Below are 14,156 nucleotides of genomic sequence, written 5' to 3'. Positions count from 1 at the left end.
TTACTATTGTTGTAACGGTTCATTTCATTGCATTTGTATTTCACGTCCCACAAAAGACCCTGAGGTTAGGTAGCAAGACAAATGCAATGTTTAAAATATAATGGTGTATTGTAAAAGGGGAGCGCTACTATACAGCAGTGAAAAAGCAAGACAGGAAAAAGGAGCTGAAGAAGCCCTAATTACAGACTGCAGCAGGTGTAAACATTAAGAAGTGAAGGTAGTGCACTGTCTAGACAATGCAAAATCTCGTGCTGCAGCACAAATACAGTTTGATAAGAAAAAGAGAAGAAAAAAAAATCATGCATGGCAGTAAAATGCAACACTGTTGTAAATACGACGGCAAATTAATGCTGCAGAAAATAATGTTGGGATTTAGTGCACGGAACAGTATATAAGTTAATTATTTTATGCTCATTTTATGCCAAGTGTGCTCAGTGCTGCTGTTTATTACTAATGTGATGGTTGCACATTAGAGAGCTGTGTATTCTGTGTTATAGCATCTGCACTTCCAAGTGGAACTTTTGGAATTGCAGTAGATTAGCATCAAGTATAACAACATTTAGACTTATTTTAAAATCACCTAATGAACTAAAAGGACATTCCACTGAGAGAATAATGCAAAGTTTGCACTGTTGTAACTTCATGGTTGAGCTTCATGTGATGTTAGTAATGTACAGCAAAACAACTTACACAAATAAAATGAAGAGAATCTTTACTGACCTTAAAACATGCTGCAAATAATCTACGAAAGCGTGAGACAAAGCTATCCAACCAAATTATGAATTAGGCATAAGTTACAATGGTGGTTCATCCACATACAAAGAGAGCCACTTTTGTAGCACAGAAAATCTGACTTTAAGATTGACAAAGCTCGCTAACCCAGTCTTGCTTTGTAGTGCACCCCTTTGGAAACTACCTATGATGTGATGGTTAATCATACTGGTGTTTGCAATGACAAATAGACAACATAAGCATCCCTCTGAAACTGTGTTTGTTGCCACTTGTAGGTGTTTATGTGGTGTTTTACTACTTCTGAGAGAAATATCAGCATTGTTTACCAGTTCCTTTTTCAGATTTTTTGCAGTTTCGTGTAAGTATGGTAGTGCATAGTTGGCTTGTCTGAGCTTGTTTACTGGAATCAGCTGCCTAGAGCTTTTATTGTGACATTAATTAGAGCAGCAAAGCACATGGCCTATGTGTAGGATGTTGAACCAAAACTAATGAGCTAAAATAAGGCTAAAAGCTGCAAATAGGTACCAAGTCAGCCATTCATTCTGAGTTTAGTGCTATGAGCATGTTCATGGCACACCGAGTAATTAGGTACACTGCTTGCCTAAAAATAATCCTATGTTGACAATTTCCTATTACAGCAATATTTAATGTGAATTTTACAAACTTTCAAATTTGGACACTAAAAATTAACACAGTCTTTAGTGTTCTCAGTGCAGTAGCTCTCATGTCACCAGTGCCATCTAATACTATGCTGTAGTGTCCTTTCGGGACAACCCCTCTACCACTGGTGGCTTTAATGCAAACTTAAGGAAAACTCAACTTAAGGGCCAAAAAAATGAGTGGCGTAGCAACACTCAGTCAGATAATAACATCAAAATGTATTCAATATAAACACATGAAGTGTACGAGTTAGTAAAAAACCCCAGCACTGAAATATGAGCAGAGTTTTCATAACCTAAAGATTAATGGTTGAGGGTGTAACATTTGGCAGAATTCCCAGCAGGATTCATCCACATTTCCAAAAGGGAGGATGAAACTTGAGATTAAATGAAGTAAAATATTTATATTAAGTATAAAATACATGAAGTCTTTTTGAACTCTTCACATTCAGAACTGGCCCTTTTAATCATGCATGATTCAGCTCCGCCAAAGGATATGTTATTAAATGGCACAAGGCCACAGCTGAATAATTAATTTAGAATTTGTGAAACGAATTCTTACTTTCCAAAGCATGAACAGACCCCGTACTTTACATATAACAGATATGTGCATGTGTATACAAACCTGAATAAGTTGTTGGTGCGCCACATTTCCACAGTAAAATGTCTGCTGGTTGTCAACAAAGCCTGGAAGCTCAGTCTCCTCAACTTCCTCACCACTCAGCATCAACACTCTGGGGGAAAACATACTCTTGAGATAAGATACGCATTTTCAAAATTGACCCTGTCCTTATCTGGCATTCTGCACAAACGCTCACCGTGTCTGACCCACAAAAGACAGCACCAGCATGTCATCTGTCTCTCTGCCTGCCTCAGAGCGGAGAGGCCACAGACCTTGAAGGGAATTTGAGAGTGTTAGACTGAAAAAGTTACTTTCAGCACCAATTTCCAAAGAAATAAAAGAAATGCAATATCAAGACAGTGCCCAATGTTAAACTATTCCATTTGTCAAATGTTAACATGTTGGCGGATGTACAGGTTGCAAATCACTCTCGAGGAGCCATTGATTGCCTAAGTAAATAATTGCCTCTCATAAAAGAGGCCAGGGGCAAGAGCCAGCAGCTAACTCTTTTAGGGCATAGATGGTCGATAAAGAGCTATAACCTAACAAGTGTGAGCAGACCTTAACTGGCCTGTGTGTCTCATTCAAGCACCGGAGAAGAGTCCTTTGAGAGAAACCTAATTTTCTGGGATTAAGAGGTGTCTGCTGTCGTTAAAACCTGACGAGCTTCCTAAAATTGTCTGCTTACCATAGCAGACACTGCAGAGCACTTTGATTTTCTAAATTAAAACAAATGCCTCCAAACCAAACCTTGGCAATTTTCCTGTTATTCAGAAAGTGCAGAGGGAAGACCTATGACATCTGAGCCATCTGTTCCTGCTCACGTGCCAAACCTGAATGAGCAACAGCTGGCATCTTGGCCAGCAGAGGCAAACAGATGTGCGGGGTGAAGTGGCTCTACTGTGAAGTCAGTAGAATATTAAGGTCCAAATAAAGTCAAGGCTCGAGAGGGAGATGGCTGATGAGACACAGACTTACACACACAAAACACACAAACCTTTGATTCCCGGCAGGTCAATGCTGGCATGCTCATGAATTCCAATGCCATTGCGGATTATCCGAAGAGAGCCCTCTTTAAATGCACCTGAGCATGTCACCAGCTGAAAGCACCAAAGAGAGACATTAAGACAAAGATTGAGATATGGAGCTGTCGCTTTCCTCCCCCTTTTTGTCATTTAAACAACACCTTATTTCTGCTTCCAACCAACTATTATGTTTTTGTAAAGAATAAATCCTTTCACACAATCTATAACTTTTTATATATTCTAACACATCATTCACATCTGTAACAAAACTGTCCATTACAGTCACTAATCACAAGGGAGTGAGCAAAAACTGCAGAGATCTGAACTCAAGGACATGACTAATGGGACAAGAAACATGAGCAGTCAGTCATACCATTTTACTCCCAAATGAAGTCATTTAAATAATATGGCTATGTTGTAGCAATGTCTTCATGTTTCAAAGACCCCAGCAATTAACTTGCTCACTGCATTGTTGTTATAATTATTCAGTTAATCAGCGATTAATTTTCTCCATTAATTTCCTAACTGTAAAATGTGATAACATTAGGGATGCACAGATATATCAGCATTACGTTGGTATTGGCTAATACTGGGTTTGCTGAATGTTATGAGCCAATCAGTAGTCAGTAAAAGATATCCATCTGCTGCTGCGGTAGCTAAAGGTTCAAATTCAGTGTAATGAAGACATAAAAGACTCTTAAATAGTTAAATACTTTTGTTCTTTGTGAATAAGGTATTAATGGGCAGAAACACAAAAACAAAAAATAACAATTTCATAGCTTAAAGATTTTGTACTAAATGAGTGCTTCAGTGCCAAGAGAAAGCAGTTTAAAACAAACAAACAAACAAAAACCCAAATCTTAGTATTTTGGTTAAAATTCAGTCAGACATATTATTATCATTAATGCTAAAAGACCTAGTTTAAGTACTTGTCATAAAAAGTCATAAAAGTTATACGGTTTCGATAGTAAAGCAGACATCAATACAACTAAAATGTAGTTTGTAGAAATTGTGAACTGGCTCACAGTAGAGCTTCTCTGAGACTGCCATTATAAACATCACGCTGTTGAGATCCAGCAGCCTGAAGGTAAATAACTGCCTGTACAGTACGACTGGAGAGCACCAGAATGTTATTTATGCATCCAGTCATGGTACACTAACAGGATTAATACCAGAGCCCGCATAATCTCAGCCTCTACCACCTGCCACCCAACAGTTTCCTCCCAATAGAAACAGTCATGATGATCTTGGCAACCCACCTCGCTCCCTTGAGCATGTTTTCGAATGCCCTCACACACTCAGCCACACTCTCATGGGGCCGACTGCATTTTCTTCTGTTGCACATCCATGAGCACAACCCCTATAATGATTTATCTGAGAGAGGTCATGTTATATTTTCTCCTGCGCCATGTGCGTCAATCCTCTGCCATCTTAACTGCGTTGCAATGTGTTTGCATTAATTAACCGGGTCAAATGCTTTCCAGATTTGCAGCTAATGGCAAATTAAAACAATTGTGACTGGATTTATTTCTGGCCCTTGAATTAGAGAGAATGGATGAATGCAGGCAGTGGCTGATGCTGCGCTCGTCTGTACCCAGTAGAGTGGCTCAGTGCTCTAGTGGACCGCTGCCTTTGGAACCACATCAAATACCCTGAGGCCTGGTGTCAAACTCTGCCAACAAAACCTTCTGTACTGCATCTCCCTGTGCCCCAGTGATTCAACACAAAGGAGGACAAATGTTCAAATTAGAATTTTTTTTTTTTTTTTTGTAGTAGATACCTGCAGTTATGTGTTGAAGAACATGCCAAAAGCTGGTTGCATTTTAACATAAGCATTATATTTTGAGAAATAAGAGAACATTTTCTGGATTTGTGGCTCCATTTTAAATCTGACATTAACATGCAATACAAGCTAGATCACATTGTATCCCGAATACAAATGGTTTGATATCTGCTCAAGGTAAACAGAACTAAGCACACACAAGTGCTGAAGATGATGGATTGTTGGGATACATGCAGACAGGGACGGGGTCTTCACTGTCAGTTTGAAAGGGTGTAAATATTATTAGAGGAAATTACATTCACAGCAATCTGGCTTTGTGCAATGGAATAAGAAAACCAATTTAGGTTTGTGTAGCAGAGGTGCATTTTAACATCCAGTGTAACTGCAGACCAGCTAACCAACATCTAGACTCGGCTAGGTGAAAAAAGGCACCATACATAAGAAGAACAACCACATTACATACAAAACTCACAGGAATCTCCTGAGTGCACTGTACGCAGATTTTCTGGCTTTTGCAAGTTTGTGCTCTGAGGCATTACAAGCTCAATTCTGCTGAGAAGAACACTGTTAACATGGCCCTCGAAATCGCTGCATTGGTGGTATAAGCCGAGACTCCCTGAAGGCTGTGACAAAGACGATAATAAGGAGGAAAACTCAGAGGGAGACTCAACATAAGGGAAGTGTATCCAGTGTCTGCTTGAAGGGTTTTCAGTAATCACCATGTCACATATAAACTTTCTAGCAAACACCCCCCACCCAAAAAAATGAATTTGATTTTGTTACTGAATATTTAAATGTGATGTAGCCTTTATTTGCTCTGAAGCTCTGTTTTTTCTAGAAATAAAGGATTAAGCTTGTGGATTTTACCTGGCCTTGGCCTTGCCTCTCAAGGTCAACCACACACATATCCACAATAGGGCCCAGATTGGTGAATGTCTCCATCACAGCCACGTATGAGCCTTGCTCATTGCTGTCCACGTTGAGCTGCAGATAAACAAAATTGTCTTTACAAAGGATGTAATCTGTACAATTTCTCTGAAAATCACATATGTCAAATTACGATGATCTTGGAGGTTATTAATTCACTATTTACTATACTTGCTTATTATATTTAAATTTAGTAAACCAAAATGCAAACATAAAAATAATAGAGCAGAATAATGAAGTCCCAAGGGAGAAAAATCAATTTTCAAAATTAATTTCTAAATCAGTTCATTAAGTATTTCCATTGTTTAAAACAAGGTATGAAAAACACTGCGGGTTTTATCACACATTTCTACACACATCTACTAAAAGTTTAACTTCTTTTAACTTAGTTTACCTTTTTTTTTTTAACCAGAGGAAAAAAACAGTGTGTTTAAAGTCAGTTTCAATAACAAAAAACTCTTTCTGCTTACCTTTACTAACTGGGAGTCGCCTAATCTAGAGCCCACAAACACAACACCGTTGTCCAAGTAGGTCAAACATTCAGCAATAGATGTCTGTCAGTGAAGGGACACACAAACATTTCAGTCTCTTGATCATAGCACAGCGGGGCTGCAATTTACAATCAGTTACATTTTAATCAATATGAAAATGACTTTGCTGATTAATCCTCTACCAATAATTGTCAGAACTTAGTTAAAAAAAAAAAAAAAAGAAAAGTCACAAATATAATGATATTTTTTTTCCATCTGAAATCAAAGATTTTGACCTTTTATACATTAAACCATTAATAAAAAAGAATTTACCTGATGATAAAAAAAAATTTTTTTTCAAGTATAATCCTCTAACAAGAGAATCAGAAAGGTCACTTAAAGCACGACTGTTCAGCTAGAAAGTTAAAATAACTTTGGCAGACAAAAGTTATTAATGTAAAGTGTAAAAGAAAAGATTTTAAAAATTGAATTATTGTGTTTCATAATTCAATTTCAGTAAATCTAAGTAATTAAAGAACAAACAATGTTTGTTATTAAATTTACCCGTCACTGTGTACATGGTTGTAGACATATTGACTTGCAATTAATAAAGCGTTCTGTCTGACATTTTAACATAGAGCTGTTCCTACGTGTTTATTGAACAGACTTGTCCTAATAGCAGTAGACTTTATAATAATCTAAAAAGCAAACAGCTCCCAACTCAAAAGCACTACTAGAGTAAAACTAGAAGACTAGCAGGAAAGCCTTTTACATCTCTAAACTCCTCAGAAAGTAATTAAAGAAAGGTGCTACAAACCAAATGTCGTCTGCCTTGAACATGAGCCTTAGCTTCAAGCACAGTATTGAAATACAATCATTACCTAAATCAACTTTAAAGGGATAAGTGACAGCCTGGCAAGCAAGCAACAAAGAGGTGAGATAATTTTTTCTTATCTTCTGTGCAACTGTAGACAGATCTATTAGCTCAGGGGCATAAACCACTAAAAAGTCAATTGTAACAAAAGACAGCACAGACATGGTGAGAACAAAAAGCAGCGGTAAGAAAATCAGAAAGAAACAGAGAGGGTCGTTGAGCCAGGTAGTGAGAAAGTGATGGGAGAAATGCCTGAGGAAAGGCAGGTGGATAAACAGATGGAAGACAGCCAGCTATACCTCTGGCCTAAAGAAAAAGAGAAATGAAAGACCTCTCCAAGCAGCTCCACATGCAGGTCTTTGAGCGCCACTGTGCCGTCCATTAGCTCCTCCTTCTCCAACAGCAGCATAAAGAGACGTCCCTCCATGTCACCGAGCAGGTACCGTGAGCCATTGGGGTCCACTCGGTTGTGGCAGACAATGGTGCTTTGCTGTAAGCGAGAGCAAGACACAAACACATCAAACACAATATGACCAACAGTGGTCAGCCAACACCTATAAAAGATTGATTCTAATAGGGTCCACGCTTTAGCAAATAAACCATTAGTCAACTATTTATATTTGTGTGTGCAGGGAAGTAACAGTGGCCCACCACCAAAGTACTTCTTGGAGTATTAAAGAATTCAGTATTATGTGTACTCCATTTTAGGTACATTGCAAAAACCTTTCATGTTACTTTAAAAGACCTTTTAAATTGCATGTGGGTGCACAGCAATATATATGTGCAGAGAAGGAAGCTGGAAAACTAAGTTGTCAGTGCTCTCTGTTGGACAAACTTTGCAATAGCAACAGTATTTCTAAACACATATTTTGTATGCTTGTAGAGAAATATCATGTCACTGATGTATTTTTGATATGCTAATATTCCCCAGGAGTAATCTGAAGCTGACTGATTTATCAGCCATTCGTACAATAATGTAATGCCACACTTATATTGTCTTATCAATAGGCGACCGTGGCTCAGGGGGTTGGGCAGGGCACCTATAACCGGAAGGTCACCGGTTCGATCCCCGGCCTCTCTGTCCTGGTCGTTGTGTCCTTGGGCAAGACACTTTACCTACCGCCTACTGGTGTTGGCCAGAGGGGCCGATGGCGTGATATGGCAGCCTCGCTTCTGTCAGTCTGCCCCAGGGCAGCTGTGGCTACAACCGTAGCTTGCCTCCACCAGTGTATGAATGTGAGCGTGAATGAATAATGTCATTGTAAAGCGCTTTGGGTGCCTTGAAAAGCGCTATATAAATCCAATGCATTATTATTATTATTATTATCAGTGTTTGCCGTCATAATGTATCATACTGTTTAAAATATGCTTTTTAAACTTTGAAAAGGTATAGGAAAGGACTATCAACTGAGGCTGCTGTAAAATATTTTACAGTACCTTCACTTTGAGGCTCGCTTTCAGCTTTCAGCATTGAGCTTTTCAAAAATTCTTACTCTAAACAAAACTGAGCAGCACCAAAACATGTTAGGAGATTCAAATAATACTCCAGATTAAAGCTGGCATTTAACTCTCGTAGTGTGACCGAGTTTCTGTTACTTTCCTTCAAAAGGAGATATTATTATTGTCAACGACTGCTGTATATGCCGAGTCAATTTCTCACTTGATCAAACCTTTACAAAACTCATTTTCACAATCACCCAGCCTGTAGCATTACTTAAAACCTTTGTCAAAAACTTTTATTTTCACAGCTTTGCAAACTTGTGGACTCCTCTTGACTGAATGGCAGGTAATTAGCTTGTTAGCTCTGACATGTGAAACCAGTCTACTTTCTCACCAGCTACTGTAATGCCCTAGATGAGCTGAGACATTTTCAGCAGACCTCCGTGTTGGCAGAAGCTTTGGTGTTCCACATTCATTTTTCACTTTGGTGCTCCAGAGTGACAATTTATTAATTAGCTGCCAAAACAGTTCTGTTATACATCAAAGGATAAGCCTCTGTGTTTTCTTGATACTTTTGAAAGGAGTGTGTTTGAACTGAATACAAATAACATATTTATTATATTATTATTATGGCCACATCAAAAAAAAGAAATAAAACTAAAATTTGACTTAATAGTGATGTAATTTAATATAATTTAATAAATGTAAAAGTTCTATACCGAAGATGAATATCTAGGTAATTAGATGGGTAAAATGTGACGAAAACTTCAAATTTTCTTGGGGACTTTGTTGGAAAATTTCCAACATCTCAGTGAAAACTACAATTTAGACATACACGATTTGTTTAGATACTTACAGGTGAAGCAACACTTTGATAGAAATACTAAAACTATTGTGGAATCTGATAAGAGCACTGTTAATATTTAGGGCACTATCCACAAGAAACAGGTTAGGATTGGGCGATATATCGAGTTTTTAAATATATCGATATATTTTTATACGAGATATGAGATGTGACAATATCATTTATATCGATATAGTCTACGTTACGTTATAATTATACTTGTGGAGCCGCAAGTTTGCCTCTCTTTCATCCACTTTTGTCTCTATGCAACGTTACTCTGCCTCGCTTCTCTCCTTCACTGAACACAACTCCCCCTCCCCCATCGCTTCACCTGCAGGCAACGACAAGATGGACACGGTAGCTATCAAAGAGGAGCTGGTTGGTAAAAAGAAAACATTTGGAGATTACTATTTTAGTGCTATCAGCGTGACGTTAACGCCATAACTGCATTAACGGGGCAAATCTCTGTTAACGAGTTACCGCGGATCGCCCCGTGCGTGGGGCTGGATGGTGTCAACGCGTTAACGAGCTAACTGCGCTAACGCGTTGACGCCTAAAATACTTTCATTTTCTCAAAAATCGACAGTGTGCCTTATGTATGAATTCTGGTTGTGCTTACTGACCGCGAACCGATTTTATGTGGTACACAGCGCTCAGAAACCTTTCAAAAAATATTTTGGTACGACTTTGGTAAGCTACGAAGCCGCACTGCTTGATGGATTGTTGGAGCATTACGGCTACCGTAGTCTGGAGCCTCGCGGAGTAGTACGTACTCTGCTTCAACTTAACATTACTGTACTGTGTGTGTATAAGGACCACAAATGGCACCTGTAAGAGACATGGTTACAAAGAGGATCTCAAACTCCAGGCTGTCAGTCACGCAGTAGAACTTGGGAACAGAGCAGCTGCGAAATCTGTCTTTGTTATTCTGCTCAGCGTCTTTTAGTTTACATTTTTACTGCACAATTGTGAGCTTTTTGTTATCCACAAAAACAACATTGTTTTATTTTATTTATGGAGCATTATTATTTAATAAATGCTGATAATTTATTTCTGAGTAGTTTTTTCTTGTACATCTACACGGTATGTTAATAAAAGTGCCTGTGTGAGATTTGGGACACAGCTTTGACTAAGAACTCTCGTTTTGTTCTTACTTTATGGCTTTAAAAAAATATCGAGATATATATCGTATATCGCCATCCAGCTAAAGAATATGGAGATATGAATTTTGGGTCATATCGCCCAGCCCTAAAACAGGTATCTACAATTTATACATGAATACAATTCTCTCATGAAATATTCCACCTTATACATCAAAATCAAATGGGAGAAGAAGGCAAATGTCATGCCAACAGTTGAGGATCGATTAAATATGTGAATTAAGTGCCAGCTAGTGGAGAGAATATTCATGAAAGAATTTTATGTTTTATTGCTCCAAAAAGAAAATTCCTACAAAACAGCAGATATGACAAACAGTAACACAACCATATCAGGTTTTGAGATTGTATATTTAAGTAATATACCACCTGATTATTAGATTCAAAACAAATATTTTCCTAAAGTATTACTTATTGACAGTAAAAAGGAAATAATAGGGAAGTGGCTGGATAAGGAGCCACCGACTAAAGGCAAGTTGTTGGAGAGCGTAAAAGAAATGTATGAAATGGAAAAACTTCTTTCCCCTAAGACTGTATTGTTTGGCTGTTGTATATAAACAGTGTATGCTCGTTTTATATAGGTAACTATTGTTTTGGACATTGGGCACTATTTATAATCTATGTTTATGGGTACGGGTCAGATGTTTCCAAAATGGTACTGAGGACTCATCTAGGAACTGGGTGGAATTGATGGACTAGTCTGGAATTTTCTTTGGTGATAGGTGCAGGTGTCTAGGTAGACCTCTGGGACTAATATCTTGCTCCCATCATCCCTTACCAGTCGGGAAAGTTTGCCTGCCCTAAGCCTGGTTCTGCCAGAGGTTTTATCCAGTTAAAAGGGGAGTTTTCCCCTTCCCACTGTCACAAAGTGCTTGCTCATAGGGAGTTGTCTGATTGTTTGTGGGGCTTTCTCTGTTTTATTGTAGGGTCTTTTCCTTACAATATAAAGTCCCTTGGGAAGACTGTTGTTGTGGTTTGGCGCTATATAAATAAAGTCAAATTGAACTGAAATAATGTTAAAAATAACCACTGTCATGGTCAACTACTGACTACGTGTGCCTTATTGTATTACTCCTGGTGACCCCTTGTTAGGGTTTTTTAAAAAAGGGCCCACACATGAGCCCACTGTGAAATTCTTAACCTATAATGAGATAAATATATGTTAAGACTTCGATAGCTGGTACATCTTCCTTATTAATGTATCACAAATTCCATGACTATCTACAGCAGATATATGATCAAGTGATTACCTATATACTTTGGAAACAGGAAAGACAAACAAGCTTTCCTGTTTCCAAATGGGTGAATTCATCAAAAGTTTGAATCACAGATCGTGGCTCAAGAGTTGGGAGTTCGTCTTGTAATCAGAAGGTTGCCGGTTCGAGCCCCGGCTCAGACAGTCTCGGTCGTTGTGTCCTTGGGCAAGACACTTCACCCGTTGCCTACTGGTGGGGGTCAGAGGGCCCGGTGGCGCCAGTGTCCGGCAGCCTTGCCTCTGTCAGTGCGCCCCAGGGCAGCTGTGGCTACAATGTAGCTTGCCATCACCAGTGTGTGAATGTATGTGTGAATGGGTGAATGACTGAATGTAGTGTAAAGTGCTTTAGGGTCCTTACTAAGTAAGTAAAGCGCTATACAAATACAGGCCATTTACCATAAATGAACCCTGAAAAGTCAATAATCAATCATCCTTAAATTGGGCAGATAACTTAGTTATTAGGATAGTCAACAGGTCTAGCAAAGATATTTGTTTTAAAATGAAGATAATAAAAGCAGTGTAATTCGAAGATTCCTAATCTGAATGATTTCAAATTTTCTTTTTGTAATTCATGAAAATGTTCTTCTAAAAAGCAGCAAGGGAGGAAAGAACAACCTCTAATTATAGAAGCGAGAAACCGTTGAGGGGCTCTTGGGCCTTGAGCTCTTTTAAATGCCAGTAGAAAGACTACAACTTAACCTTGATAACACTAAAACCCTGGGGTATTGGAAGCTTAGCACTGATAAGAGTCATAACAAAAGAAAGTACATGTACACCTTAAGGTTTAAAAAATATAACAAAACAATCATGCTCACAAAGTGTGATTCTGAAGACAGCTTTACAATCACACTCTTGATTTCACACTGTTTTATAAACAAGCTTCAGATTTGGGCTCATGTTCCCAGACAAGCTCTATTTAATAAGTTTGCTTCCACCAGCCCAACACTAACAGCTATTTTGATGCATCACCAAATTAGATATAGGATACTTACTTGTGATAGGGCACTACTACCCGCTCTGCAAGTGACTTTACCAACTAACTCTATTTTGACTGCCCCTGGTACAGAAATAGTCTATTTGCTGAGACTTACAGTGCTTAGGCTTCTAACAGCCACAGTCTAACTCAATTCTACATTATTGCAACTTAAATGTTTACCTAGCTTCTTTTGATCAGCTGAACAATCAAAATATCTAAACCAGAAGTGTGCTATCTGTTATCATTACCTTGATAGTGGGTGGTGCAATGGCCAAGTATTTGTCTCCATTGTGGTAGGTGATAGACTCTTGTCCTATGATTATAGCTCCACCAAATGGCTCAGGGACTAAAATACAAGCACACAGGCAAGAGAGTGATTATTCTGGGAAATTTCTGCTATTTTGGAGATTTTTACAGCACAGAAGCTAATATCCTCTGCATTACCAGTTATCAGTCGTGCTGTGGGTTAAATGTATTCAACAATTGAAATTATTCACGACTTGTAAGCTAAACTTACACACTTATGAACTAGCAATTCATAGCTCACATCCTTGTGTTTTCACACAGCAGTTTTCGTTATTATCACGGCTATATGTTGAGTTAAATAGTTGAAGTACCTGGGATCACCATTGAAGCCTCAGCCTCCACATTCTCCTGTTTCCAGGGGCCTTTGTTAAACTCCTTCTCCCTCAGAGAAACCTCATAGGTCTTCACATGGCGTCCCTGAGGGTCCTATGAAACACAACACATGGAATAAAACTGGTCACTAATTGCACTTTGCTACTGTGCATTGCTTAGTTACTAGAGCAGGGCGATATGGCCAAAAATATTTATCACGATATATATTTGAAAAATTTGCGATAACGATATAACTGACGATATAATTGATGCGAGACAAAATACAACTCCACAACTTTACTAGCGCAAAAAGACAACCTTCCATTTATTTTCACTTAAACAAGAAGCTGGTTTTTATGTGCATTAAAGCTATATAAAAATTTAACAGTGTAAATGCAAATTCCTTGCTGACAGTTTAACCAAAAGGCATTTCCAGTAGAAATGGGCTGACATATCCTGAGCATAACCATGTATAATATCCACTGAAGTTAAAAAGAGGTGCCTTGCAACATTAAACTGCAGTGTCCCAAATAAAAAAGTCAAATACGTATTTTTCGGACCATAAGGTGCACGGGATTATAAGGCACATTAAGCGAAACAAAGCAGTCAGATAAATCAAACTTTATTCAACTCATTCTTCTTGCTTCCTCCACTTCTGTACCATTGATTCATTAATGCTGTATTCTATCACAGCTGCTCTATTCCCATGTTGTTGCAGTATATTAATGACTAACCTGGATGGATTATCTCAGTTGTTCTCCTGACTGAAGTTTG

The 14,156-nt window shown here is 38.4% G+C and overlaps 1 protein-coding gene across 1 annotated transcript in view; it reads right to left on the bottom strand.

Annotated features, from left to right (window-relative positions):
• The window catches only part of ddb1 (damage-specific DNA binding protein 1), a 46,340-nt gene that overhangs the window by 28,692 nt on the left and 3,492 nt on the right, over nucleotides 1-14,156 (bottom strand). Inside the window, exons 5-12 of the mRNA XM_063471581.1 lie at nucleotides 13,382-13,496; nucleotides 13,013-13,110; nucleotides 7,424-7,582; nucleotides 6,219-6,302; nucleotides 5,689-5,805; nucleotides 3,011-3,113; nucleotides 2,210-2,285; nucleotides 2,017-2,125 (exon numbers count right to left, since the gene is read on the bottom strand). Of these exons, the coding sequence (XP_063327651.1) occupies nucleotides 2,017-2,125; nucleotides 2,210-2,285; nucleotides 3,011-3,113; nucleotides 5,689-5,805; nucleotides 6,219-6,302; nucleotides 7,424-7,582; nucleotides 13,013-13,110; nucleotides 13,382-13,496 (861 nt within the window). The remainder of the gene's footprint in view (nucleotides 1-2,016; nucleotides 2,126-2,209; nucleotides 2,286-3,010; nucleotides 3,114-5,688; nucleotides 5,806-6,218; nucleotides 6,303-7,423; nucleotides 7,583-13,012; nucleotides 13,111-13,381; nucleotides 13,497-14,156) is intronic.

This window comes from Pelmatolapia mariae, linkage group LG1 (assembly GCF_036321145.2).
Source record: "Pelmatolapia mariae isolate MD_Pm_ZW linkage group LG1, Pm_UMD_F_2, whole genome shotgun sequence".
In the NCBI taxonomy this organism is placed as follows: Eukaryota; Metazoa; Chordata; class Actinopteri; order Cichliformes; family Cichlidae; genus Pelmatolapia; species Pelmatolapia mariae.
This window is presented reverse-complemented; position numbering and strand designations above follow the sequence as displayed.